Source organism: Salvelinus alpinus, chromosome 1 (genome assembly GCF_045679555.1).
Source record: "Salvelinus alpinus chromosome 1, SLU_Salpinus.1, whole genome shotgun sequence".
Lineage (NCBI taxonomy): Eukaryota > Metazoa > Chordata > Actinopteri > Salmoniformes > Salmonidae > Salvelinus > Salvelinus alpinus.
This window is the reverse complement of record NC_092086.1, coordinates 102,153,738-102,179,693: the sequence shown is the minus strand read 5'-3', so window position 1 is coordinate 102,179,693 and position 25,956 is coordinate 102,153,738. Positions and strand designations below refer to the sequence as shown.

Below are 25,956 nucleotides of genomic sequence, written 5' to 3'. Positions count from 1 at the left end.
GGTTAGTCGAGGTAATTTGTACATGTAGGTTGGGGTAAAGTGACCATGCATAGATAAAAAACAGCAAGTAGCAGCAGTGCAAAAACAAAGGGCGAGGAAGGGGGGTGTCAATGTATATAGTCTGGGTGGCCATTTGATTAATTGTTCAGCAGTCTTATGGCTTGGGGGTGAAGCTGTTAAGGATCCTTTTGGACCTAGATTTGGCACTCCGGTACCTATGACTTGGGTGACTGGAGTCTTTGACCATTTTTTGGGATTCCTCTGACACCGCCTAGTACATAGGTCCTGGATGGCAGGAAGCTTGGCCCCAGTGATGTACTGGGCCATACGCACTACCCTCTGTAGCGCCTTACGGTCGGATGCCGAGCAGTTTCCATACCAGGCAGTGATGCAACTGGTCAGGATGCTCTCGATGGTGCAGCTGTAGAACCTTTTGAGAATCTGGGGACCCATGCCAAATCTTTTCAGTCTCCTGAGGGGGAAAAGGTGTTGTCGTGCCCTCTTCACAACTGTCTTGGTGAGATTGTTTGTAGTCCACAATCAGCTCCTTTGTCTTGCTCACATTGAGGGAGAGGTTGTTGTCCTGGCACCACCCTGCCAGGTCTCTGACCTACTCCCTATAGACTGTCTCATTGTTGCCGGTCGTCAGGAAACTTAATGATGGTGTTAGAGTCATGCTTGGCCATGCAGTCTTGGGTGAACAGGGAGTACAGGAGAGGACTAAGCTTGCACCCCTGAGGTGCCCCCGTGTTGAGGATCAGCGTGGCAGATGTGTTGTTGCCTACCCTTACCACCTGGGGATGGCCCGTCAGGAAGTCCAGGATCCAGTTGCAGAGGGAGGTGTTTAGTCCCAGGGTCCTTAGCTTAGTGATGAGCTTTGTGGGCACTATGGTGTTGAATGCTGAGCTGTAGTCAATGAACAGCATTCTCACATAGGTGTTCCTTTTGTCCAGGTGGGAAAGGGCTGTGTGGAGTGCAATTGAGATTGCGTCATCTGTGGATCTGTTGGGGCAGTATGTAAATTGGAATGGTTCTTGGGTTTCCGGGATGATGGTGTTGATGTGAGCAATGACTAGCCTTTCAAAGCACTTCATGGCAACCGACGTGAGTGCTACGGGGCGGTAGTCATTTAGGCAGATTACCTTCGCTTTCTTGGGCACAGGGACTATGGTGGTCTGCTTGAAACATGTAGATATTACAGACTCGGTCAGGGAGAGGTTTAAAATGTCAGTGAAGACACTTGGCAGTTGGTGCGTGCACGCTCTGAGTACAGGTCCAGGTAATCCGTCTGGCCCCGCGGCCTTGTGAATGTTGATCTGTTTTAAAGATCTTGCTCACATCGGCTACGGAGAGCGTTTTCACACAGTCGTCTGGAACAGCTGGTGCTCTCATACATGCTTCAGTGTTGCTTGCCTCGAAGTGAGCATATAAGGCATTTAGCTCGTCTGGTAGGCTTGCGTCACTGGGCAGCTTGCGGCTGGGTTTCACTTTGTAGTCCGTAATAGTTTGCAAGCCCTGCCACATCCGGAGAGCATCAGAGCCGGTGTAGTAGGGTTACATTTTAGTCCTGTATTGACGCTATGCCTGTTTGACGGTCCATCTGAGTGCACAGTGTGATTTCTTATAAGCTTCTGGATTTGTGTCCTGCTCCTTGAAAGCGGCAGCTCTAGCCTTAAGCTCGGTGCGGATGTTGCCTGTAATCCATGGCTTCTGGTTGGGATAAAGTCACTGTGGGGACGACGTTGTTGCTGCACTTATTGATGAAGCCGGTGACTGAGGTGGTATACTCCTCAATGCCACTGGATGAATCCCGGAACATATCCCAGTCTGTGCTAGCAAAACAGTCCGCTCCATCTGACCACTTCCGTATTGAGTAAGTCACTGGTACTTCCTCAGGAGGAGAGAATTATGGTCAGATTTGCCAAATGGAGGGCGAGGGAGAGATTTGTATGTGTCTCTGTGTGTGGAGTAAAGCTGGTCTAGAGTTTTTTTCTCCTCTAGTTGCATATGTGACATGCTGGTAGAAATTAGGTAAAACAGTTTGGCTGCATTAAAGTCACCGGCCACTAGGAGCGCCGTTTCTGAATGAGCATTTTCTTGTTTGCTAATGGCCTTATACAGCTCGTTGAAGGTGGTCTTAGTGCCAGCATCGGTTTGTGGTGGTAAATAGACGGCTACGAAAAATATAGAATCACTTGGTAGATAGTGTGGTCTACAGCTTATCATGAGGTACTCTACCACAGGCGAGCAATACCTCAAGACTTCCTCAATATTAGACATCACGAACCAGCTGTTATTGACAATTAGACACACACTCCCACCCCTCGTCTTACCAGACATAGCTGTTCTGTCCTGACGATGCACGGAAAACCCAGCCAACTGTATATTATCTGTGTCGTCGTTCAGCCACGACTTGGTGAAACATAAGATATTACAGTTTTTAATGTCCCATTGGTAGGAGAGTCTCGAACGAAGATCATCCAGTATATTCTCCAGTGATTGCACATTGGCCAGTAGAGCGGATGGTAGAGGCGGGTTACCCACTCTGTATATGATGTATATGATTAGAATATCATGGTATGATTGTGGTAACGTACGGGAACTCAAGTCCTTTTGTTCTCCCAATCTGGAATACCTCACCACCAAATGCCAACCGCATTACCTCCCGAGATAATTTTCTTCGCTCATCATCACTGCCGTGTACATTCTCCCCAAGCAGACACCACGACGGCTCTCAAGGAACTACACTGGACTATGTGCAAACTGGAAACCGCATATCTTGAGGCCACATTGTTTTGTAGCTGGGGGACTTTAATAAAGGAAATCTGAGGAAAACTAAATTCTATCAACACATCTCCGGTGCTACACGTGCATCACAAACTCTTGATCTTTGCTACTCTCCCTTCCGGGACGGCTACAAGGTCCGCCCCCTTACCTATATTATTGACGAATACACTGACTCGGTGACTGGGTTCATCAGGAAATGCACTGTGATGATTAGAACCAAAAATTGTGGATAGATGGCAGCATTTGTGCAAAACTGAAAGCGCAACCCACCGCATTTAACCATGACAAGGTGACTGGGAACATGGACGTGTACAAACAGACCAGCTTTGACCTCCGTAAGGCAATCAAAGAGGCAAAATAGACAGTACAGGGACAAAGTGGAGTTGCAATTCGATGTCAAGGACACCAGATAATTAAGGATTAAAAAGGGAAAGCCAGCCAGCCACCGACGCCTCTGTTGCCGACGTAAGTCATTTAAGCGTGTTAACTCTCGAAAAGCTGTCGGGCCAGACAGCATCCCAAGCCGCGTCCTCAGAGCATGTGCAGACCAGTTAGCTGGAGTGTTTATGGACATATTCAAGTCCATATCCCTGTTATGTTTGTGAGAGTCTCATCTTTCCATAGAGTGGTCATATTAGTTAGTAAGCCAAAACTTTCGGACACCACAGGGGTTTTTGTGAGAAGACCGATTTTCGGGATGTCTCCTGGTCTGACAAACAGCGCTCTAGCTCTGCCACTTTCCACCGCAGATGCTGAATGTAGACACAGTCGGATGCGGTGGGGTTGAGACACAGTCCGTGCAAAAAAATATTATGATGTAAATTTGATTGACACACGGGTGTGTCAATAGACAGTCATCACTAGCCGGCCTCCACCCAGTACCCTGCCCTGAACCTTAGTCACTGTTACTAGCTGTTCTTGCCTCAGCAGCCTCCTGTGATATGTACATATCTACCTCAATGACCACGTATCCTTGCACATAGATACAGTATGGTTATGGTACTCCTTGTATATAGCTTCATTCCTGTGTGTTTTATTTCTCATGTGTTTTTTAAATTTATCTCTGCATCATTGGGAAAGAGCATGTATGTAAGCATTTCACTACACCTGTGGATTTCCACGCATGTGAAAAATACAATTTGATTTGCCTGGCTGGCTTCATATAGGTATGGGTTAAAGTACTCCCTCTTTCTCTAACGCTCTCTCTCTTACCCACTTCTGCTGGTCTGCCTCTCTTGCTTGGTGTTCTCTCTCTCTCTCTCCCAGGGGTGGACTGGGACAATAATTCGGCTTTGGCATTTTACCCACACCAGCCTGCATCACTGGGCGCACTTTCTCTCGGGCACATGGGGGGGAGAGGAGAGTGGCTTGCTGGTCTCAGCAGCAAGCCCCAGCGAGGGAAAAGGCACAGGGCAGACACTTTCATTACAGGAGTCATGAGGATAATGCACTTTACTATTTGACCAATTCATGGTTTAAGACACCCAAAAAATTTGAAGTTTTAAGTGAGCTGACAATGTAGAATGTGCTCTTTCTACATTTATTGGCACCTTTTCCGTTTTTTACGATCCATGATCTTGGCTGTCTAACTGATGACAGAGTCGGAGCAGGTCTCTTTGCTGATGCCGTGTTTGACTTTGAACATGAGTTTGCATAACCTCAGCTCAGCCTATCAGAAAACCAGGCCGGCACATCTTGGTAGGGGGGCCGACCATTACCCACTGATCAGCCAAAGGCTCATTATAGATTATTATAACTGTGAAATTGCACAAATATATATATAAAAAACATCTTAACAGGCCCATGGGCCCATGCCCTGTTTTTTAAATTGTTTTATTTCTAAAAATATATATTTTTGTGTATGTCAATTTCGACCAGCCCACGAACAAAAAAATGGTCCAGCCCCCTTCCCCTCTCTCCCTCTCTCTCTCTCGTTGTGGAGGAGCTGCTTTACCCCAGGTGAGTGGAGGTCGTGACAAACCCCCCTCCACCCATGACGATCACCCTCCCTCCCTCCCTCACTCCCCTACGCTCCTCCAACACTGTAACATCAGTGTTTACTGCCTCAATCAATTACCCATCATAACCTGGGCGTGTGGGTATGCATTATTCATCCAACCGGCCGGGATAGAGGGAGGGAGAAAGGCAGGGAGGGAAGGAGGGGGAGCCGTGAGAGCACATGACAAGGAAAGCGTCCCAAATGGCACCCTATTTTGTCACTACTAGGGCTCTGGTAAAAATAGGGTTCCATTTGGGATGCACCCATGGCCCCCGCTCCTTCCACCTCCATCATGAATATGTAACACCCATTCACACACCTTTTTGTTACCACAGTGACGTTAACACTCACAGGCAAACAGGAGCCTGAAACATCCCAATCTACATGTGAGACTGTGGGCATAACCACAGTTCACTGACTACCATCGATGGAGTGGGAGGAGGGTGAGTCACAAAATGTTCCTTTCCGACAACCCCGGAGAAAATTAAATGTACAGTACAGAGTGTAGTGCAATGTTAATAAATTCACGACAAAAAATATTCTGATATGAAAATTTGTGTTAGTGACTTTCTGTGTGTGTTGCTATGGCCCAAAGGCAGAAGAGGCCCAGCTGTACTTCCCTGTGGCTGCTAGGTCTACTAGGAGCAGGGCTCTGAGGCAAGACGACCAGAAACTCAGGGCTGCTCTCCTCCCCACCTCTCCCGTCCTTCTTCTCCATCCCTCCCTCCTCCCCTATCCTTCTCTACATCCTTTCTCCCATCTCACTATCATCCTCTCCCTCTCCATCCTCCCTCTCTCCATCCTCCCCCTCCCCAACACTCTGTCACCCTGACAGTTCACTCTGCACAACAGATTCATATTCATGAACTATTTTGATTAAATATGCATCTATGGCCACCTGTTTGGGCCTGATTAATCTCAATACTTGTTTTTTCTGCTCCTAGTTGTGTCGACGCCTCACCGGCTGGTTGAAATCCAAAGTCACTTATTATTAACAACCTCTCCAGGCCAGGACTCACACAGGGAGATATCTCTACATCAGACCAATTGAAGAATTTTCCTAATAAAAAATAAAAGTTCAACGTACAAAGATTATGCTAACTATACTCACTCAGCGTTAAAAAAGGTGAAAAATAAATTACACAACATACTAGCTAGTAAACAATTTAAGCTATTGCAAATGCATGCTATTACTTTTTCCACTCATAAAGCAAACACAGCCCCTGGGTAAGAGGGTCAATCAATTTGAGCCCAATCAATTCCCCTCATGGGCTGTTGTTGTTGCGTGAAGAGGCATGAGGTCACACTATTCCAAGATGGACGTCATTAACTGGACCATTTTCATTATAAAGCCAGCCAGTGAACAATGAAGAGATGACAATCACAGTAAGCCAATAATATACTGGCTGACAGCTCTATTACTAAAAACAACCATAATACAATATTCAACAGCTTATTTTTTGTCACACAATGCATTCATTTCTGCATCATAAACATTGACTTGGATGTAGGAGGCCTGTTTTGATTAATAGCCTTCCTGTTATCAGACATAGAATACAATGAGATGGGCATAAAAAACAGAGTCGATAGCTGTATACTCATGCTTGGGTATTTCAGAAAGATAATCATTCATAGAGGATATCAACTGGGGAACATGTGAACATACTTGTCATTCATCATTTTAAACAACTTAGAAAGAAGTTCATTGTCACTGCGTGCCGCAGGCAGATAGATCACAGTTGGCTATCATAAGTCTAGGAAAATACATGATGTTCCCTTTACAAGCAGACTTCTTTAGAGATCTATTTGTGGGCATGCTACTACCCCTTGAGCTCAGATCATGAATGGACAGAGAGAGCTAAGATATCAGATCAAATGTTATTGATAACAAGCAATGTAGTGGACTCACATGATTGGCTATTCGTCTTCCACCAATGAACGGAGGCCAAAGTCTCTGTACTTCCAGGAGGACGTAGTAAAGGTAATCAGGGTCTGCCCTCGCACGATTCCTAATTTCCTTCTGACAAAAGAATGAAGCGTTAGTGTTCATACAGGATTCCCGCAGTACTACACTGATCCAAAGCAAGGCATTTCCAAAAGCTGTGTAGTTGTTACTACAATGTAAGGTCAACATGATTTAAAGTGCGTTCCCGTGCTCTGAAGGTTTAGTAAGAGAACCGGGCCGTCTCACCTTGCCTGCTCCACTCAGAACCAGGGTGAAGGAGGTGAGTAAGGATGCCAGGGCTTTGGGGATCAGAGCAGAGATGAACAACAGCAGATGCTGGGAGGCACAACTGGCATCAGGGAGAGGTAGATCACGGAGATAACCTACAAACCTACAGAGTGATAGAGAGAGAAAGAGATAGTAAATGAGAAAGCATTAAGAGAAAGTGACAATGAAAGTGAGGAGAGAAGAATCACTTACATGTGACCACAACGTGTGTCTATGACAACATATTTATGGACTCACCCCTGTCTCTGACACTCCAGCTTGTCTTTAATGATGTCCATGAGCTTGTCTTTAGCCTCCAGCGCTGTGCAAAAGCCAGAGGACCACAGAGGAACCTTCACACGGACTGGAGTTGAGATGATCCCTGTAGGGGAAGGACAGGTCAATATTTCTCTATCTCTATGTTTACATCAACCTGAAAAGGGGCCTATGTCTACCTATAGAAAAGCATGGTTGCAACAGTTTGATTAGCCTAATATCCCCTTTTGAAAAGTATATTGGCTCACAATTACCACATTAACATGCTGTGTTAATGTAATAGTCATTGACACCTACTGGGTTTCACCGAGATGCCTGAGGCAGTGTTGTCAATGGAGGTGTTGAGATCTAATTACCACTGTAGCTCAGCTAATGCACAGATCTGTGTGTCTATTCCACTCCCTTTGAAAACAGGGCTCCTTGAATGCAGAGCAGTTTGTTTTGTCAGACATCTATCTGGCTATGCATATATTCACCACCCTCAGGGGGCAGGAAGTTCTTTGAAAGAAAGTGAGACTAAAGTGTTTCTTCAATTACTGGTATGCTGAAATTGTAGTTGTGATTGTTCATTGAGGCCCAGTGTGGGCGGCATGCCTCCCATTGTAAGAGGGGAAAACCTACAGGTGGCAGAGACTGATCTCACCGTGCCAGTGTAGGGTACCGAGCCTGTAATCTCACCGTGCCAGTGTAGGGTACCGAGCCTGTAATCTCACCGTGCCAGTGTAGGGTACCGAGCCTGTAATCTCACCGTGCCAGTGTAGGGTACCGAGCCTGTAATCTCACCGTGCCAGTGTAGGGTACCGAGCCTGTAATCTCACCGTGCCAGTGTAGGGTACCGAGCCTGTAATCTCACCGTGCCAGTGTAGGGTACCGAGCCTGTAATCTCACCGTGCCAGTGTAGGGTACCGAGCCTGTAATCTCACCGTGCCAGTGTGGGGTACAGAGCATGTAATCTCACCATGCCAGTGTAGGGTACAGAGTGCTGTAATGTCCTGGAAAAGCTTTGGTGTCTCATCTGGGTTCACATTCAGGAACAGCCCCAACACCAGTTCTGTTCCCAGTCGTTTAAACAGAGGGTACACCGACACGGGCTCCCCACTACACAAGAAGTGGTAATCAGAGAAGTGAACAGAACATACATGGAAATACAGTGCCTTCAGAAAGTATTCACACCCCTTGACTTTTTCCACATTTTGTTGTGTTACAGCCTGAATTTAAAATAGATTTAATTGAGATTTTGTGACACTGGCCTCCACACAATACCCCATGGACTCTGTGTGTAATAATAGTGTTTAACATGATTTTTGAATGACTACCTCATCTCTGTAACCCACACACACACACAATTATCTATAAAAGGTCCCTCAGTCCAGCAGTGCATTTCAAACAGAGATTCAATGACTAAGGTCAGGGAGGTTTTCCAATGCTTGCAAATAAGGAAACATTTCAACACAACACATCACTGAGTACCATGCATCATATTTTCAATGAGTGGAGGCTGGTGGGAAGAGTTATAGGATGACGAGGTAATTGTAATGGCTGGAATGGAATAAATTGAAAGGTATCAAACACATCAAACATATGGAAACCACGTTTGACTCCGTCCCATTAATTTCATTCCAGCCATTACAATGACCCCGTCTTCCTATAGCTCCTCACACCAGCCCCCACTGTTTTCAATCATGGTGGTGGCTGCATCATGTTATGGGTATGCTTGTCATCGGCAAGGACTATGGATTTTTTGGACTGGATAAAAAGAAACGGAATAGGCAAAATCCTACAGGATAACCTAGTTCAGTCTGCTTTCCAGCAGACACTGGGAGACAAATTCACCTTTCAGCATGACAATAACATAAAACACAAGGCCAAATATACACTGGAATTGTTTACCAAGATGACATGAAATGTTCCTGAGTGGCTTAGTTACAGTTTTGACTTAAATCGGCTTGAAAATCTATGGCAACACTTGAAAATGGAGGTCTAGCAATGATCAACAACCAATTTGACAGAACTTGAAGAATTTTGTGCAAATATTGCACAATCCATGTGTGAAAAGTTCTTAGAGACTCACCCAGAAAGAATCACAGCTGTAATAGCTGCCAAAGGTGATTCTAACATGTCTTGACTCAAGGGTGTGAATGAGAAATGTCTGTATTCATTTTAAATAAATGTGCAAAAAATTCTAAAAACATGTTTTCACTTTGTCATTATGGGGTATTGTGTGTAAATACTGTAGGAGAGAATTCTTTTTTTTCTTTTTTCTTTTTGAAATCAGGCTGTAACACAACAAAATGTGTAATAAGTCAAGGGTTATGAATACTTTCTGAAAGCAGTGTAGGTCATACATTTCTGGTATGGTCCTGCTAGTGTATGTTGAGTAAGACAGAAGTGCATGAAGGAATGTGAGTCGAGGTTTCAAGGGTTCTTACGTTGCAGAAAGGTCCTTCAAGCACCGTTCAGAAACACTGTGCAGGAAAGAAAAACAGAGAAACAAGCATTGTTATCCTTAATGAAGGTATATTTATAATGACATTTGGTCACCCTGTCATACTCAATAAATGAAACTAGTCTTTACCTGTTAATGAGGTCAGAGCCTGAGGCCAGACACTTTCCTGTGAAAAGGTTGGTGAGAGACAGACGCAGCAAGCAGGCTTCCTCGCCTGGATGAACCATACAGAATACAAAAGATAACATTATGGAGTTGCTCATAATAAAGCAGAAATAAAGAAAAAATGTGCAATGACTCCATCTATTGGTCTAAATAATGAATATTCTGTTTTTCAACTTCTGATAAATTAATAAAACAAGCAAATAGTGTGAAGGCCTAAAGCAGCTTTACCCTGTGAACATGTACAATCAAATATGTTTTTGTAAAGGCCAGAGGAGGTGTAGGCTCTCTAATACAGCCCCTATATCCTTATAAGCAAATTGCATGCAAGTTGCACCCTATGGACCTTTGGGACATGAACTCACCATTAGCAGTCACTATGTTGTCTCCATACATGTTGTGCATTACATCAGTGGGGTCTTTCAGGAACACAGATGACTTCTCTGAAATACAGTCATGATCACATAAGTTGCAATGTCCTCTTTCAATTGGGAAACACACAATTCTCACCAATACACCCTAGGGAAAGTCACAGGTCCATCTCATGAATGGTCAGTTACCAAGCCCTGTCTAATCAATGGACAAATATTATATTTTTTAAAATGTATTTTTAATTTAACCAGGCAAATCAGTTAAGAACAAATTATTATTTAAAATGACGGCTGACACCGGCCAAACCCTGACGACGATTGTGCACTGCCCTATGGGACTCCCAATCACGGTCGGTTGTGATACAGCCTGGATTCGAACCAGGGTGACGCCTCTCGCACTGAGTTGCAGTGCCTTAGACCGCTGCGCCACTCGGGAGCCCATTATTGATATAATCATATCACTTCCTACTAATGCGTTAAAAATTGAAATTGACCCTAAACTGATATGTAGACTGAAAAGCAAAAACTATGAATGTATAAGAATGTTGGCCTATTAGTCAAAACTTGTTACCGTTGAACTGATTAGGTTATTGTGACACACACGCACACACACACACGAATAAGTGGCTATACCGCAAAGTAATTCCTTCATCCCTTCCACCGAACAGACGAAGGAAGTTGGTTTGTTCAGAAGTCTTGATTGAAATATCCGTATCCCATGCTTTTCAATACGCTGTTCACAAAAAGCCACTGGATCTCGGTAAAACTCCAAAGATTTGTCGCCCAACACAGAGACCCCCGCAGTGCCCACTAGTTTCGACATGATTTAAAAGGAGTTTACTGCTGGGGTTAGCTCAGTGGTAAATTAACCACACAGTTGTTGGATTAGACAGCAGATGGTCCAAAAAAACGCTTATTCTGCATCTATTCTGCATATACTATTGATCCATTCTGCAACAAGGTTGACGATAAACATGGCTAATGTTTAACTAACTATGCCATGAAAACAAACTCCGAAAAACCCCCACAGGATTAACGTTACGAAATGTGTTTAGTTTTTTCTAAAAACTGGCATATTGTATTACACAGAACTATCACATTACTGCTATCCCATCGTGATATCTCGATGGCAACTGAAAGTATTCAGCAAAAAGCTTCCTGGATGGACTTCAGTTAGTCCCACCCCCACCACTTCATCAGGAGTGCCTGCAGTTCGAGCCTCCTGTAGCAGATTGGCACACATTTGTCTTCTTCTTCGATGAGGTTTAACGGCGGTTGGCATCCAATGAATGTTGCAATACCGCCACCTACTAGACTGGATTATAAATCCCTCATCCTTTGATAGATGTATTTATTTATTTAAATAAACAAATACACTACCATCTAACACTACACTCACAAAAAAGAAACAAGAAAAGAAAATAACACCCTATTCCATTATTGAAATATATTTAATCCTACCTCAGGCCAACAGTCTAAAAGGATGGGACACCACCACTTAACACACCCTGTAACTCTTTTGACGTCAAGTCTCGCACACCCAAATACCTCTCTGCAGTTGCCACCACAACCTCAATTTTCTGCGACTTACGTTCCCTCCCTGAACTAAATGCTAAAAATCCAATCGTACTGAAACATATATCACTTGTTGGTTTATTCTCACACCACTCCTCTCTGGATCCCTCCCCCATGATCCATTTTCCTCTACTTTCTTCACTGCCTCAGCATATGACAACTTCTGCACTACTCTAAACCTGGACTCTAAACTCTAAACCTACAATTAACACATACCACTACTTTCCCCAGTGCTACACATTCCTTTGTCTCATGCCTTTCTGCACTTCTCACAACTAGGAACCTCCCTCCTACACACTGCTGCCACATGCCCATAAGCTTGACACCTGTAACAACGTAATGTATTCGGCACAAAAGCTTGTACAGGATAACTTATATATCCTAACATCACTTTGTCGGGCAAAGACTCAACATCAAAACTCAAAGGAACAGACTCTTCTGTTTCACCACTCATGCCACCCTATCTGCGTCGCACCAAACGACGAGCATCACAAATACCTGGAATCTTCCCCTTCAGTTGGTCAACGTTCCCATTTACAGCTACTCCAGTAATCATTCCTTTCAATGGTGTCCTTTTCTTGAGAGCAAAACAATTCACATCTCTTCCCCCCATTCATTTAACATGGAGCACCTGCTCCCTCTGACCAGCAGAAACACAAACAATTATCACAAGACCACTTCTGGCTACCCTCACCGATTCCACAGCACCCAACTTGCACCAAGTGTCAGGATAAACAGAGTTGGGTGCTGTGGAATTGGTGAGGGTAACCAGAAGTGGTCTTGTGATAATTGTTTGTGTTTCTACTGGTCAGAGGGAGCAGGCGTTCCGCGTTAAATGAATGGGGGTAAGAGATGTGAATTGTGGTTTCAGGGTGGATCAAAACAGAGTTGGGTACTGTGGAATTGGTTGATGAATGGATCAGCCAAAAGGCAAGGGTCCACCTTTTCCAAAAACGTCACTCCTACTGTCACAGAATCATCTTCATCCTGACCCTTGGTGCAAGCCTCGGGCTCCGAGAACTTCACCACATCTGCCACCTCCGATACTTCGCCCTCATTCACTTCCATTTCTCCTCCTGTCTTCAGCTCACTCTGCTTACAGTTTCTACCATTCTTGTTTAAACAAACCATCTCCCTTTTCCCTACCCTTTTTAACCGACTCAAGCTCACCCTCTTCCTCCCTCTCTCTCTTAGACCTCCTCTGCCTCTCTTTTACCCTCCATTCCTCCTCCGTATTACAAGTATACGTCTCCTTATGATAATACTGCACTTCTCCTGACATGATTATTGTTCTTGCCTTCTCAAGTGATGCCATTTAATCAGCTGTCACAATATCTGTACAATCAGCACAAAAACAATCTAAATAAAGGCACACGTTTGTTGTAAGCAAGATTCATTGTGTATTGTTCCAAAATAATCCTCTTTCGCTATATCTTGGATTAATACTGTTTGAACATCTACTTTGTTTTCATCTGACATTTTATTTGAAGCTGCAGACCAATGCAGATTCTGAGGCAAGTAGAATGTCAGTGTTGACCATCAAAGTACCAGTTGTCCTGCCAAACAAAAAATTAAACAAAGTGTTTATCTAGCATTTGACACAATAAAAGGTGGTACAGATAGAGCCATTGATATGGAGATATGTGGTCTGGTGTCTCTCTATTTGAACCCCACGGGGGCGTCATAGTCAACCCCTTCTTTCATCTGGGAGAAGCGGGCTTTGAAAGAGGATTTCCCATCTACAGCCCAACTCGCCAATTTAGTTCGTTTGCAAACTGTGATCGCTGCTCAATCATCTGTTCTCCTGCACATCGCCTTGCGCACCATGGTATCTCATTTACCCGCACCTATGGCAGTCAATGGTCATTGCTTGATGTGTTTATTCTGTGACAAAATACCAATGGAATATGAGAGTCCATAGCAACACAGGGCTGTTCGAACCCGTAAAGCGAGGCGTCGAGCCCACAGGTGAGGAAAACTTTAAGATCAAGTTCGGAACCTCTCAGCAGCGTTGTGGTTTGTTTTTAAGTTATTCAGGCATTGAAAATAAATGGGTTACGTCGAATAATAGTCTGGGGATATTCTGCATGGGCGATAGAGTTGTGTGTAACACAATTACGTACGAGAATTTAGCAAATTGACTGGTATACCCGACTATGATTAACGGACGCATTAACCCGAATTATTTTATAGACATACACAGCCCCCATACAAACCCTGAATTGTGCAGTGGTGTAAAGTGCTTAAGTAAAAATACTATAAAGTACTACTTAGGTAGTTTTTTGGGGTTATCTGTACTTTACTATTTATATTTTTGACAACTTTTACTTTTACTTCACTACATTCCTATAGAAAATAATGTACTTTTTACTCCATACATTTTCCCTGACACCCAGAAGTATTCGTTACATGTTGAATGCTTAGCAGGACAGAAAATTGTCCAGTTCGCACAGTTCTCAATAGAACATGACTGGTCCTTACTGCCTCTGATCTGGCGGACTCACTTAACACAAATGCTTTGTTTTTAAATTATGTCTGAGTGTTGGAGTGTGACCATGGCTATCCGTAAATTTAAAAACAACTAGAACATTGTGCAATCTGGTTTGCTTAATATAAAGAATTTTAAATTATTAGTACTTTTACTTTTGATACTTGAATATATTTTTGCAATTACATTTACTTTTGATACTTAAGTATATTTTAAACCAAATACTTTTAGACTTTTACTCAAGTAGTATTTTAATGGGTGACTTTCAATTTCAGTTGAGTCATTTTCTATTAAGGTATCTTTACTTTTACACAAGTATGAAAATCGAGTACTTTTACCACCACTGTAATTGTATATGCTAATGATTTATTTTTTATTACTAATTAATGCATGTTATAATCGAGATAGCAATTATCTAGCAATTATTATTATGTGTTCATGGTTATGATAGGGTAGCTAATTTGATTGTGAACAGAGTAGTGTTGGGGAGTAGTGAAATCAGTGGTGGAAAAGGTACCCAATTTTCATACTTGAGTACAAGTAAAGATACCTTAATAGAACATGACTCAAGTAAAAGTGAACGTCTCCCAGTAAAATACTACTTGAGTAAAAGTCTAAAAGTACCTGGTTTTGGTTTTTAAAGTATCTTTAGTAAACGTATATTTTTCTTAAGGGTAGCTTTAGTGTAGATTAACTTCTTCCAGTCTAAAGTAATTGGTAGCTTGGTAAACTATATTTTCAGAGTAACGTCCCCAAAACTGGAACAGAGCTGTATCATATAAAATTTGCTATTTTTGTGCATATTTTTGTCCATTCTAGTGCACTATTTTAACCCAGTTTTCATACTTAACTGGCAAAGAACAGTTTATTGTCCATAGTTTAAAATTACAGTTGATTGCTTGATGGTGATATGACATTGGCAAATCTAAGTGCTTGTAGGCTATATCAAAATAATAGTAGGCTTATAAATTGTAATGATATTAATAGAAGTCTTTCAGAACCAAAGAGCACTTTTGAATCTAAATAATGTTTTTTGAAATTAATATTCCATTAACATCAGATATGAATTCTTCCTTCCTTGTTACTTCATCACCCTTTAGAAACAGTAGCCTATCACACACTGGGTTGGTTTATAGTCTAACACCTTGTTGGGTTTTATAGTGTAACACCTTGTGGATTTCATTAGAGCAGAGATCAGGTTGGCTGTCCACAGTTCAACTAACACCCCTGTTCTAAATGGAGGTAAAAAGAGAGGAGAAAGTACAGAACATCCATTTAACAGCACAGAGTACACACGCTCTCTCTATCACACACACATTTTTAAAAACATTTTAGTCATTTAGCAGACACTCTTATCCAGAGTGACTTACAGAAACAATTAGGCTTAAGTGCCTTGCTCAAGGGCAGATCGACCAAATTTTCACCTTGTAAGCTCAAGGATTCAAACCATCGACCTTTCGGTTACTTTGCCCTGGCCCAACACTCTAAGCGCTAGGCTACCTGCCACCCCTACACACGCATGCACGTGCACGTGCACACACACCCCTTTCACTGCTCTCTCTGGGGTCAGATTATCATCTCCTGCCTCTTTGAAATATATTACCAAAACAGAGGTCAGCTGCTACCAGGTCCACAGTTTGTTTAGGAGAGCTCCAGTGATTATGTAACGTTACCCTCCAGGAGGAATGCTTATCCTGTAGCCAATCCTGTTTCATTTAATTTCATTCATTTCCAAGGCATCATGTATAGCCTTGCTGAAATACCTTCAAGAGGATGTTTGCCTGTGTAGGAACAGTTTTCTGATTAGGAACTTTGCTCTTTCTCTTAATTAAGGCACCAGCAGACATAATCAGGACGATAGTAACTAGGCTATAGATATAGCGCTGTGCCTTCCAGGTGGCTGCACATAGTGTTATGAGTCTCTGTCTCTGCTGGTGCTCCAGTGTAGCATACCACACCCATAGGATTCTGCTACGACTTTCTTTTTGTTTCCTTCTGTTTCAGGTTGCTTTGACTTCCAAGCTCCACTTTTGAGAAAGTGAAATTCTCCTATCTCCCTTACAGGAAAAACCACATGATCTAACAAGTGGAAAATCACATGATTTCATGTGAAATTTCACATGTGAAATCACGTGAAAACTTGTTTTTGGAACACTTGACATAGCTTTAGTCACAGTCAATAGCCCAAGCATCTAGAAATCATTGATATTGACAGTACTGCCATATGGTGCATTGAGAGAATGGAGATTCAGTCAGTTCCCACCAAATAAAGGGAAAACCACATCCACAGCAACCTGATGGTAGCAAATAGCTGTTTTATTCCATGGTGCCTGGTGTGTCTGTGTTCATTCTCTGTTTACCCCCATCACAGGCTGTCACAACTCCTCTGAGTGTCCCTGCATGGTCAATTACTCCTTCAGAGATCATTACAGTCATCTAAGTAGCTCAATTCATGAAATATATTTCTTTGCACGGAACGAATGTCCGGGTTTGCTTCTTGTCCCTGTTGTTGGTGTGCTTCGCGTGTGAAATTGTCTCCCTGAGCACATGGAAAAGTTAAAGTCATCTTTATAATGTTGTTTATAGAGAAATTGAGAGCCTTTGAAATGCTCGCCATTATTTGAAAAGATGACACCATAGTGTTACTGTAGAGAAGTACAATTAGTCAGCCATTAGAGGAACAGTCCCAAAACATACATAGAACGTATGGTACATAGAACACACTGTCCAACCTACTGTTACAGTTACTATCAACCCACTGTTACAGTTACTATCAACCTACTGTTACAGTTACTATCAACCTACTGTTACAGTTACTATCAACCCACTGTTACAGTTACTACCAACCCACTGTTACAGTTACTACCAACCCACTGTTACAGTTACTACCAACCCACTGTTACAGTTACTACCAACCCACTGTTACAGTTACTATCAACCTACTGTTACAGTTACTATCAACCTACTGTTACAGTTACTATCAACCCACTGTTACAGTTACTACCAACCCACTGTTACAGTTACTATCAACCTACTGTTACAGTTACTACCAACCCACTGTTACAGTTACTATCAACCTACTGTTACAGTTACTATCAACCTACTGTTACAGTTACTATCAACCCACTGTTACAGTTACTATCAACCTACTGTTACAGTTACTATCAACCCACTGTTACAGTTACTACCAACCCACTGTTACAGTTACTATCAACCTACTGTTACAGTTACCATCAACCTACTGTTACAGTTACCATCAACCTACTGTTACAGTTACTATCAATCTACTGTTACAGTTACTATCAACCTACTGTTACAGTTACTATCAACCCACTGTTACAGTTACTATCAATATACTGTTACAGTTACTATCAACCTACTGTTACAGTTACTATCAACCTACTGTTACAGTTACTATCAACCTACTGTTACAGTTACTATCAATCCACTGTTACAGTTACTATCAATCTACTGTTAGAGTTACTATCAACCTACTGTTACAGTTACTATCAACCTACTGTTACAGTTACTATCTACCTACTGTTACAGTAACTATCAATCTACTGTTACAGTTACTATCAACCTACTGTTACAGTTACTATCAACCCACTGTTACAGTTACTATCAACCCACTGTTACAGTTACTATCAACCTACTGTTACAGTTACTATCAACCCACTGTTACAGTTACTATCAACCCACTGTTACAGTTACTATCAACCTACTGTTACAGTTACTATCAACCCACTGTTACAGTTACTATCAACCTACTGTTACAGTTACTATCAATCTACTGTTACAGTTACTATCAACCTACTGTTACAGTTACTATCAACCCACTGTTACAGTTACTATCAATCTACTGTTACAGTTACTATCAACCTACTGTTACAGTTATTATCAACCTACTGTTACAGTTACTATCAACCCACTGTTACAGTTACTATCCACTTACTGTTGCAGTTACTATCAGTCTACTGTTACAGTTACTATCAACCCACTGTTACAGTTACTATCAGTCCACTGTTACAGTTACTATCAACCCACTGTTACAGTTACTATCAGTCTACTGTTACAGTTACTATCAACCTACTGTTGCAGTTACTATCAATCCACTGTTACAGTTACTATCAGTCTACTGTTACAGTTACTATCTACCTACTGTTACAGTTACTATCAATCTACTGTTACAGTTACTATCAGTCTACTGTTACAGTTACTATCAACCTACTGTTACAGTTACTATCAACCCACTGTTACAGTTACTATCAACCTACTGTTACAGTTACTATCAACCCACTGTTACAGTTACTATCACCCTACTGTTACAGTTACTATCAGTCTACTGTTACAGTTACTATCAACCTACTGTTACAGTTACTATCAACCCACTGTTACAGTTACTATCAATCTATTGTTACAGTTACTTACTCTTATTGTAATAAACTACTGTGGCTGAGATTATAGCATAGCTACATTATATATTCTATAATTTAAAATAAAATAAATGAAACAAATTGTGGCATGTGGTCAGTGGAGGTGCATCAAAAATGAATCAGTTTGCCTGTTGAAGAGCCACACGGTAAAGACAGCTAGTGTGGGAAGGTGTCAGATCTGATTATGCGAGCAGAATTTGTCAGAACTGTTTGTTATTCCTCCACTAATGTTATGTAATGTACTGTACTGTTATTCAATTAATCTGTTTTAGTCCTTCTCAATAACTCTGAATTGTGATGGTGGCAGGTGTTTAACATATCAGGGATCTCTGATTTAGTTATTTTGATTCTCTAGGAGCTCATATATATCAGTTCTTGAACAAACTTTGTAAGTATGCTTTTTCTAAAATTCCCTTCAATTTCTCTTCAGGCTTGTCTGTCTGAGTTAAACTCGGCTCCTTGGCTGAATTTGTTGGGACAAAAGTATGCCCTGAACACACTGGAAAGTGAAATGCCCAGATTTGGAATCCTTAATTTTTTTTCTGGGACCACGGATGAAAATGAACAAAAGGCAACAAGTGTTATTTTCATGTATTTTAGCAGTAAACTATTTTATTTTATTTATCCATTACCAGTTGAACTACACTGAGTGTACTAAACATTAAGAACACCTGCTCTTTCCATGACATAGACTGACCAGGTGAATCCAGGTGAAAGCTATGATCCCTTATTGAACTCATTATTCGGAAGGTGTTCCTAATGTTTGGTATACTCAGTGTATATTACACTTTTCAAAGACTAGCAACGTGCTTTTCAATAAAATGTCTGTTAGTGTTTTCTGGAATGTATTGGTTGTGGATATGATAGGAGGAACCTCACCCATTGAGCAACGAGAGCACTACAGTGGTGTCATGGAGGAGTCCAAGCCACCAGTGGCCAGATTTGACCCTCCTTCTCCTCGCATGTAAATCCACCGCATGCCAGACCTCTTAAAGCAAGATTTGTGCAATTATGTGTGAAGTTGTTTTGGAGTATCTACTTGCAAATTATTTATATGGTGGCACTGGTAAATGAATTGGGATTCATTCAAGGCTTTTACAGTAAGTTTTATTTGTATTCATGGCATGATCATCTGCAAATATCTTGGTTCTTGTAATTGCAAGGATGGCAGTTATTTCACAGGATTGCAGTGCTTTGGATACATTCTGCTTGACATTCCTGTTCTAAACTATTGTAGTGCATTGCTGAGGACCTGACTCCGACAAGCTATTCATTTCAATGGCTTCAGATTGTTTTTATGCTCGAACATGACTGTTTCTTTGCCTCAAAGCCTTGGAATGAGAAGTTAATATACTTCTCTGAAGTATTTGATCACAAAAGAAAAGCCTTACATGAATAAAATTCCCAGAGAGAGTGTTTAGAGGACTCAATGTGAGCATTGTGAAATAGACTGTGATGCCATCGCCAAGTCAAGTGTTTATGTTCCTGGAATGCGTCTTCTCTTTGTAAGATGTGTACTTCATGTTCCAGTTTAGGATTAAGGATAACTAGATCTCAAACTGTGATTTGTGAAGACAGTGTCAAATTATTGTATATTTATTTACCTACATTTTTTTTATACAACTCTTGGAATGCTATAGAATGACAGTCATTCCAATGTGATTACATGTTTATAAATGTAACTTGTGAGGATATAATTGCTCTGGAATGGTCCATCATTCCATCAGAAGCTGTCAGACTGTCATCCCACTCTGAGGCTGCAAAATTCATGGAGAACTGAAGCCTGGCAGATTATGGAGAGATCCAATATGGGAGGCATGCCTTTGTTTTGAAGAGCTGTGCTTAAGAGTGTGATCTCCATTGGAATGAGGAGTCTTCTAGAATGGTATACACCTCAGTTCTCTCATGTATTTACCCACTTGGATCTCAGCATACTCCCACCTCACTCTCACTCTCCGCATGTATTTATCCAGCAGGGGCTCCAGGCAGAGCACTCCTGTGTGATTTGGACCCACTGCTCCCTCTCCGGAGGCTGAGGTGTGATTTGGCCACAGAGGACTCCATGTTAATAATAATGTGCCAAAACTCTTCTCCCTTCCTCATGTTGTGTAAGGAAATCTTCCTGTTCAACTCAACTCCCTGTCTAACACATGACACATTTATGATCGGAAAATCTAGGGAAATACTGGGTCAAAGAAAATAGTGCCATTGTCTGAACTTTCTCTGCTCTCTTTTACGCCAATGTCATACAGATATGGCAAATATTGTCTCATTCCACTGGCTGTGTGGGTTGTGTTTGTTCTGTAAGGTGTGTGTGTGTGGGTGCACAGTACGCACGTGTGCTTGTGTGTCTGTGTGTGCTGTCATGCCCCTAAGCTTTGTGTGGAGGGGAGATTTGTGGGTCATAAGCACGCTGTGCAGATACATGCAACCACTGCCCTCTATTTGCTCTGTCACTATTGTTTTGTTAAAGTCTGAGGGATCCAGACCCTGGATTCAAGCCCTTCTCAGACTGTACTGGTTATCTATTGTAGCTGTCCTATCTCAAGTCTGCTTCAAGGAAGTTTACTTGTGGTAAGAAAACCGTTGGCCAAACGTTGACCATAGACAGGGATTATCAACTATGTTGACATAGGGACCATGATACTGTAACATGAGGTAAACCTCACACACTTTAGATATGGTGGGTTATGACAGGAACTTTATAACTGTTTGCTATAAGACAACACCACTTTCCTGGACTTCTGAGTTAATAATATTCACGACTGATAAAGAAGTCCTCTAAACAGCCATTGTTACATGCGTACGAGACAGGTTTAGAGTGGGTAACATTACCATCATACAGGATTAGAGCTGTAGACTTTAATAATTCACAGTGTTAGTATTGGAGCTGTGATGAATGGGCCTGGTTGTGTTTGTCCTCAGGGCCACAGCATTTTGTGTGGAGGACTCTCCTCTAGCGAACTCCATGCAGATGAACAGTGATGGCCACAGAATCACACCCACCTGAACAGTAAGAACACGCAGTGGAACATGTGATGATCAACATTAAACATCTAAAGGCCACTCAGAAAATTATATATTTTTTTATGAAAGGTCTTCATTTATACATGTTATGATTGAGTTGTGCTTGTATCTAATGCATTACTGTATTCATTAGTCACATTTGAAATGATGTGATGATGATGAACTCAATAACCATCATTGTTTGATTGTGTAGTTCAGTCGAGGAAGTGGCAAACACGGAGCAAGTGCTGAACTCGCTGGAGAGGATCATTCTCACCATCTTCCTCACCATCCTCATCATCATGACTGTTCTGGGGAACCTGCTGGTGATGGTGGCGCTCTGCAAGGACAGACAGCTACGGTAAGCACACTTCCTGTTTACATGTAAGTCCCATTCTTTCAAATAAAAGTGGTCAGAGGAAAACATGTGGTTTTTACCACAGAAGCTAGGTTTCCATCCAATTGACAATAGATTTTCATGCAAATATTCTAAAATCAGGATAAAAACATATGCGCATTTTCCCACCAGAGATGTGTTTCCATTTGTATCTTATTGCAGATTTATTTTATTTAACCTTTATTTAACTAGGCAAGTCAGTTAAGAACAAATTCTTATTTACAATGACGGCCTACCCCGGTCGAACCTTAGCCCGGACGACGCTGTGCCAATTGTGCGCCATTCCCAATCATGGCCGGTTGTGATATAGCCCAGGATTGAACCAGGGTCTCTAGTGATGCTTCTAGCACTGAGATGCAGTGCCTTAGACCGCTGCGCCACTCGGGAGCCCAAAAAGGCTGTGCGTGATGATGTAGTGCACATAAAAATACTGTTAAATTCCCATGTACCGGATAAAAACTACAAGTTAAATGGCATTTTCAACTTTACTGATGGTTTTCTCATGAAAAATGTTGCTTTATATAGTGAGTGTGCCCACTCTGGGTTTGGCACGTGTGCTCTAGCCAACAGCGCACAGGGTACAGATTGAATGCTGTTGGCTAGAGCACACGTATAGTTTACATGCTGAGATTATTATCAAGCTCATCACGTGCACTTTCACCACCCTGTGAAGTTCATCATCATTTATTTAATCTTAATGCGTTTGAGCCAATCGTGTCGAGCCAATTGTGTTGTGACAGGGTAGGGGTGGTATACAGAAGATATCCCTATTTGGTAAAAGACCAAGTCCATATTATGGCAAGAACAACTCAAATAAGCAAAGGGAAACGACAGTCCATCATTACTTTAGAGGACATGAAAGTCAGTCAATACGGAAAATTTCAAGACCTTTCTTCAAGTGCAGTCGCAAAAACCATCAAGTGTTATGATGAAACTGTCTCTCATGAAGACTGCCACAGGAACGGAAGACCCAGAGTTACTTTTGCTGCAGGGGATAAGTTCATTAGAGTTACCAGCCCCAGATATCGTCAATTAACTGCACCTCAGATTGCAGCCCAAATAAATGCTTCACAGAGTTCAAGTAAGAAACACATCTTAACATCAACTGTTCAGAGGAGACTGCGTGAATCAGGCCGTCATGGTTGAATTGCTGCAAATAAACCACTACTAAAGGACACTAATAAGAAGAAGAGACTTGCTTGGGCCAAGAAATACGAGCAATGACCCAAAAACACACATACAGGCTGTGTAAGGGCTATTTGACCAAGAAGGAGAGTGATGGAGTGCTGCATCAGATAACCTGGCCTCCACAAACACCCGACCTCAACCCAATTGAGATGGTTTGGGATGAGTTGGACAGCAGAGTGAAGGAAAAGCAGCCAACAAGTGCTCAGCATATGTGGGAACTTCTTCAAGACTGTTGGAAAAGCATTCTAGGTGACTAACTCATGAAGCTGGTTGAGAGAATGCCAAGCGTGTGCAAAGCTGTCAAAGGGGGGATACTTTGAAGAATCTAAAATAAAAAATATGTTTTGATTTGTTTAACACTCTTTGGTTACTACATGATTCCATATGTGTTATTTCATAGTTTTGATGTCTTCACTATTATTCTACAATATAGAAAATAGTAAAAATAAACCCTTGAATGATTAGGTGTGCCCAAACTTTTGACTGGTACTGTATATGAAATGATGTACCAAAAAATTATTGATCAGAATTCAATTGAAATAGGACGTGTGATGGACAGACTGATGAACAGGCCACTTCCTAGCTATTTGGCGACAAACTAAGTAGCTGTTTTTACATCCGGCACTGGCATCCTTTCTGTCATGTTTTATGTTTAGCGATATAGTATTAAAGGGTAATTAGAGAGAAAAAAGGTTTGTTCTGTCTTGTGCAGATCAGTTGACAATTCTAACAGATAACAAAAATATAATTATCTTTGCATTCAACTCATGTGCCTTTCTGGAAATAAATCTAAATGTTTTTGTCCCTCGTCTCACTCTAGGAAAAAGAAGACCAATTACTTCATAGTGTCTTTGGCGTTTGCAGACCTCCTGGTTGCTGTGGTTGTCATGCCGTTTGCAGCCATTGAGTTGACCACAAGTCAGTGGCGGTACGGGGAGATATTCTGTCTGGTTCGGACCTCACTGGACGTGCTGCTGACCACTGCATCTATCCTACACCTGTGCTGCATAGCACTGGACAGGTGAGCAATGAACATAGTGAAAAACATCCCTTTACTCATGTAAACATTTGTAAATATGTCAGCCAGCTATTGCAAACTTTTTCCACGCACCTATCCAATTCACCTTGATGCATCCGTTCAGCCTAATAGCCCTACGCCTCTGTTAGCACCCAGCTGTATTAGAATTAGCATGTGTCTTGGATGGCCCTCTAGCACCTCTTTGTTGTTGTTCTTTGTCCATAGCATATGGCAGCCTGTCATGGCTGTCAGAAGAGCAGCTATGTTGTCTTGTCCTGCACCATACAGTGAAAAGCCACTGTAGTGAGTCACCTGCTAGCTCAGCCCCTCGCTCCAAACACAAAAATGATTTCTGCTTCTCCACAGGACCAATCATTCTTTTAGCTTCCCTGGGTGGAAATATGAGACATGAGTCATGACAAGAGGCCTGATTGGTCGTTAGAATTATAGTTATCTTTTTTAATGTAGCGTATGAAGTGATGAGTCACTGCTTGTCTTTCTTATCCACCTACACTGACTGTACAAAACATTAGGAACACCTGCTCTTTCCATGACATAAACTGACCAGGTGAATCCAGGTGAAAGCTATGATCCCTTATTGATGTCACTTATTAAATCCACTTCAATCAGCGTAGATGAAGGGGAGGAGACAGGTAATTCTTTTAAATTTATAAGCCTTGAGACAATTGAGACATGGATTGTGTATGTGTGCCATTCAGAGGGTGAATGGGCAAGACAAAAGATTTAAGTACCTTTGAACAGGATATGGTAGTAGGTGCAAGCCGCATTGAGTGTGTCAAGAACCGCAACGCTTTTCACGCTCAGCAGTTTCTCGTGTGTATCAAAAATTATCCACCACCCAAAGGACATCCAGCAAACTTGACACAACTGTGGAAGCGTTGGAGTCAACATGGGCCAGCATCCCTGTGGAACACTTTCGACACCTTGTAGAGTCCATGCCCTGACGAATTGAGACTGTTCTGAGGACAAAAGTGGGTGCAACTCAATATTTGGAAGGTGTTCCTAATATTTTGGACACTATACAAAGGGCTAAAGCCACCATACATGGTGAAGTCAATAGAGGATGTCAACTTTGTTTATTATTTGGTTATGCAAGTCATGAGATTATTTTAAAGAATACGGAATTAGGAATGAGTCACCATTGGTAATATTTTGGTATGTACATATTAGGTAGATATTTGTGGCCTGTAGATAGAATTCAGAAAAACACCATCAATAGATTGTTTTTTTTATCTCAGTTGAATCTATGATGTTGTGGATGTTGTTAGAATGTTGTTATAATGTTGTTATATTCTATTGATAGGTACTACGCAATCTGCTGCCAACCGCTGGTGTACAGGAATAAAATGACGCCCTTGAGAGTGGCCCTGATGCTGGGAGGATGCTGGGTCATCCCCTCCTTCATCTCCTTCCTTCCCATCATGCAAAGTTGGCACGCCATCGGCATAGAGGACATTGTAAGTCTATAAGCAGCTGTGTTCTTCCTGTCTGTCTGATGGTTCTACTACAGACAGTGGCTTGCTCTTTAGTCTTATTCATTACATCTAAATCCTTTTTATACTAAATCATTTTGT

The 25,956-nt window shown here is 41.9% G+C and overlaps 2 protein-coding genes across 2 annotated transcripts in view; one reads left to right on the top strand and one right to left on the bottom strand.

Annotated features, from left to right (window-relative positions):
* Positions 1-11,456, bottom strand: part of LOC139553275 (putative cytochrome P450 120) — a 46,404-nt gene extending 34,948 nt beyond the window's left edge. Inside the window, exons 1-8 of the mRNA XM_071365473.1 lie at positions 10,887-11,456; positions 10,248-10,325; positions 9,850-9,934; positions 9,704-9,739; positions 8,233-8,372; positions 7,257-7,380; positions 6,978-7,122; positions 6,696-6,806 (exon numbers count right to left, since the gene is read on the bottom strand). Coding sequence (XP_071221574.1) covers positions 6,696-6,806; positions 6,978-7,122; positions 7,257-7,380; positions 8,233-8,372; positions 9,704-9,739; positions 9,850-9,934; positions 10,248-10,325; positions 10,887-11,076 — 909 coding nt within the window. The 5' untranslated portion in view covers positions 11,077-11,456. The remainder of the gene's footprint in view (positions 1-6,695; positions 6,807-6,977; positions 7,123-7,256; positions 7,381-8,232; positions 8,373-9,703; positions 9,740-9,849; positions 9,935-10,247; positions 10,326-10,886) is intronic.
* A 2,167-nt stretch (positions 11,457-13,623) lies between these two features.
* The window catches only part of LOC139537046 (5-hydroxytryptamine receptor 4-like), a 41,723-nt gene continuing 29,390 nt past the window's right edge, over positions 13,624-25,956 (top strand). The window contains exons 1-5 of the mRNA XM_071337883.1: positions 13,624-13,796; positions 21,678-21,765; positions 21,973-22,119; positions 24,164-24,364; positions 25,686-25,839. Of these exons, the coding sequence (XP_071193984.1) occupies positions 21,737-21,765; positions 21,973-22,119; positions 24,164-24,364; positions 25,686-25,839 (531 nt within the window). The 5' untranslated portion in view covers positions 13,624-13,796; positions 21,678-21,736. The remainder of the gene's footprint in view (positions 13,797-21,677; positions 21,766-21,972; positions 22,120-24,163; positions 24,365-25,685; positions 25,840-25,956) is intronic.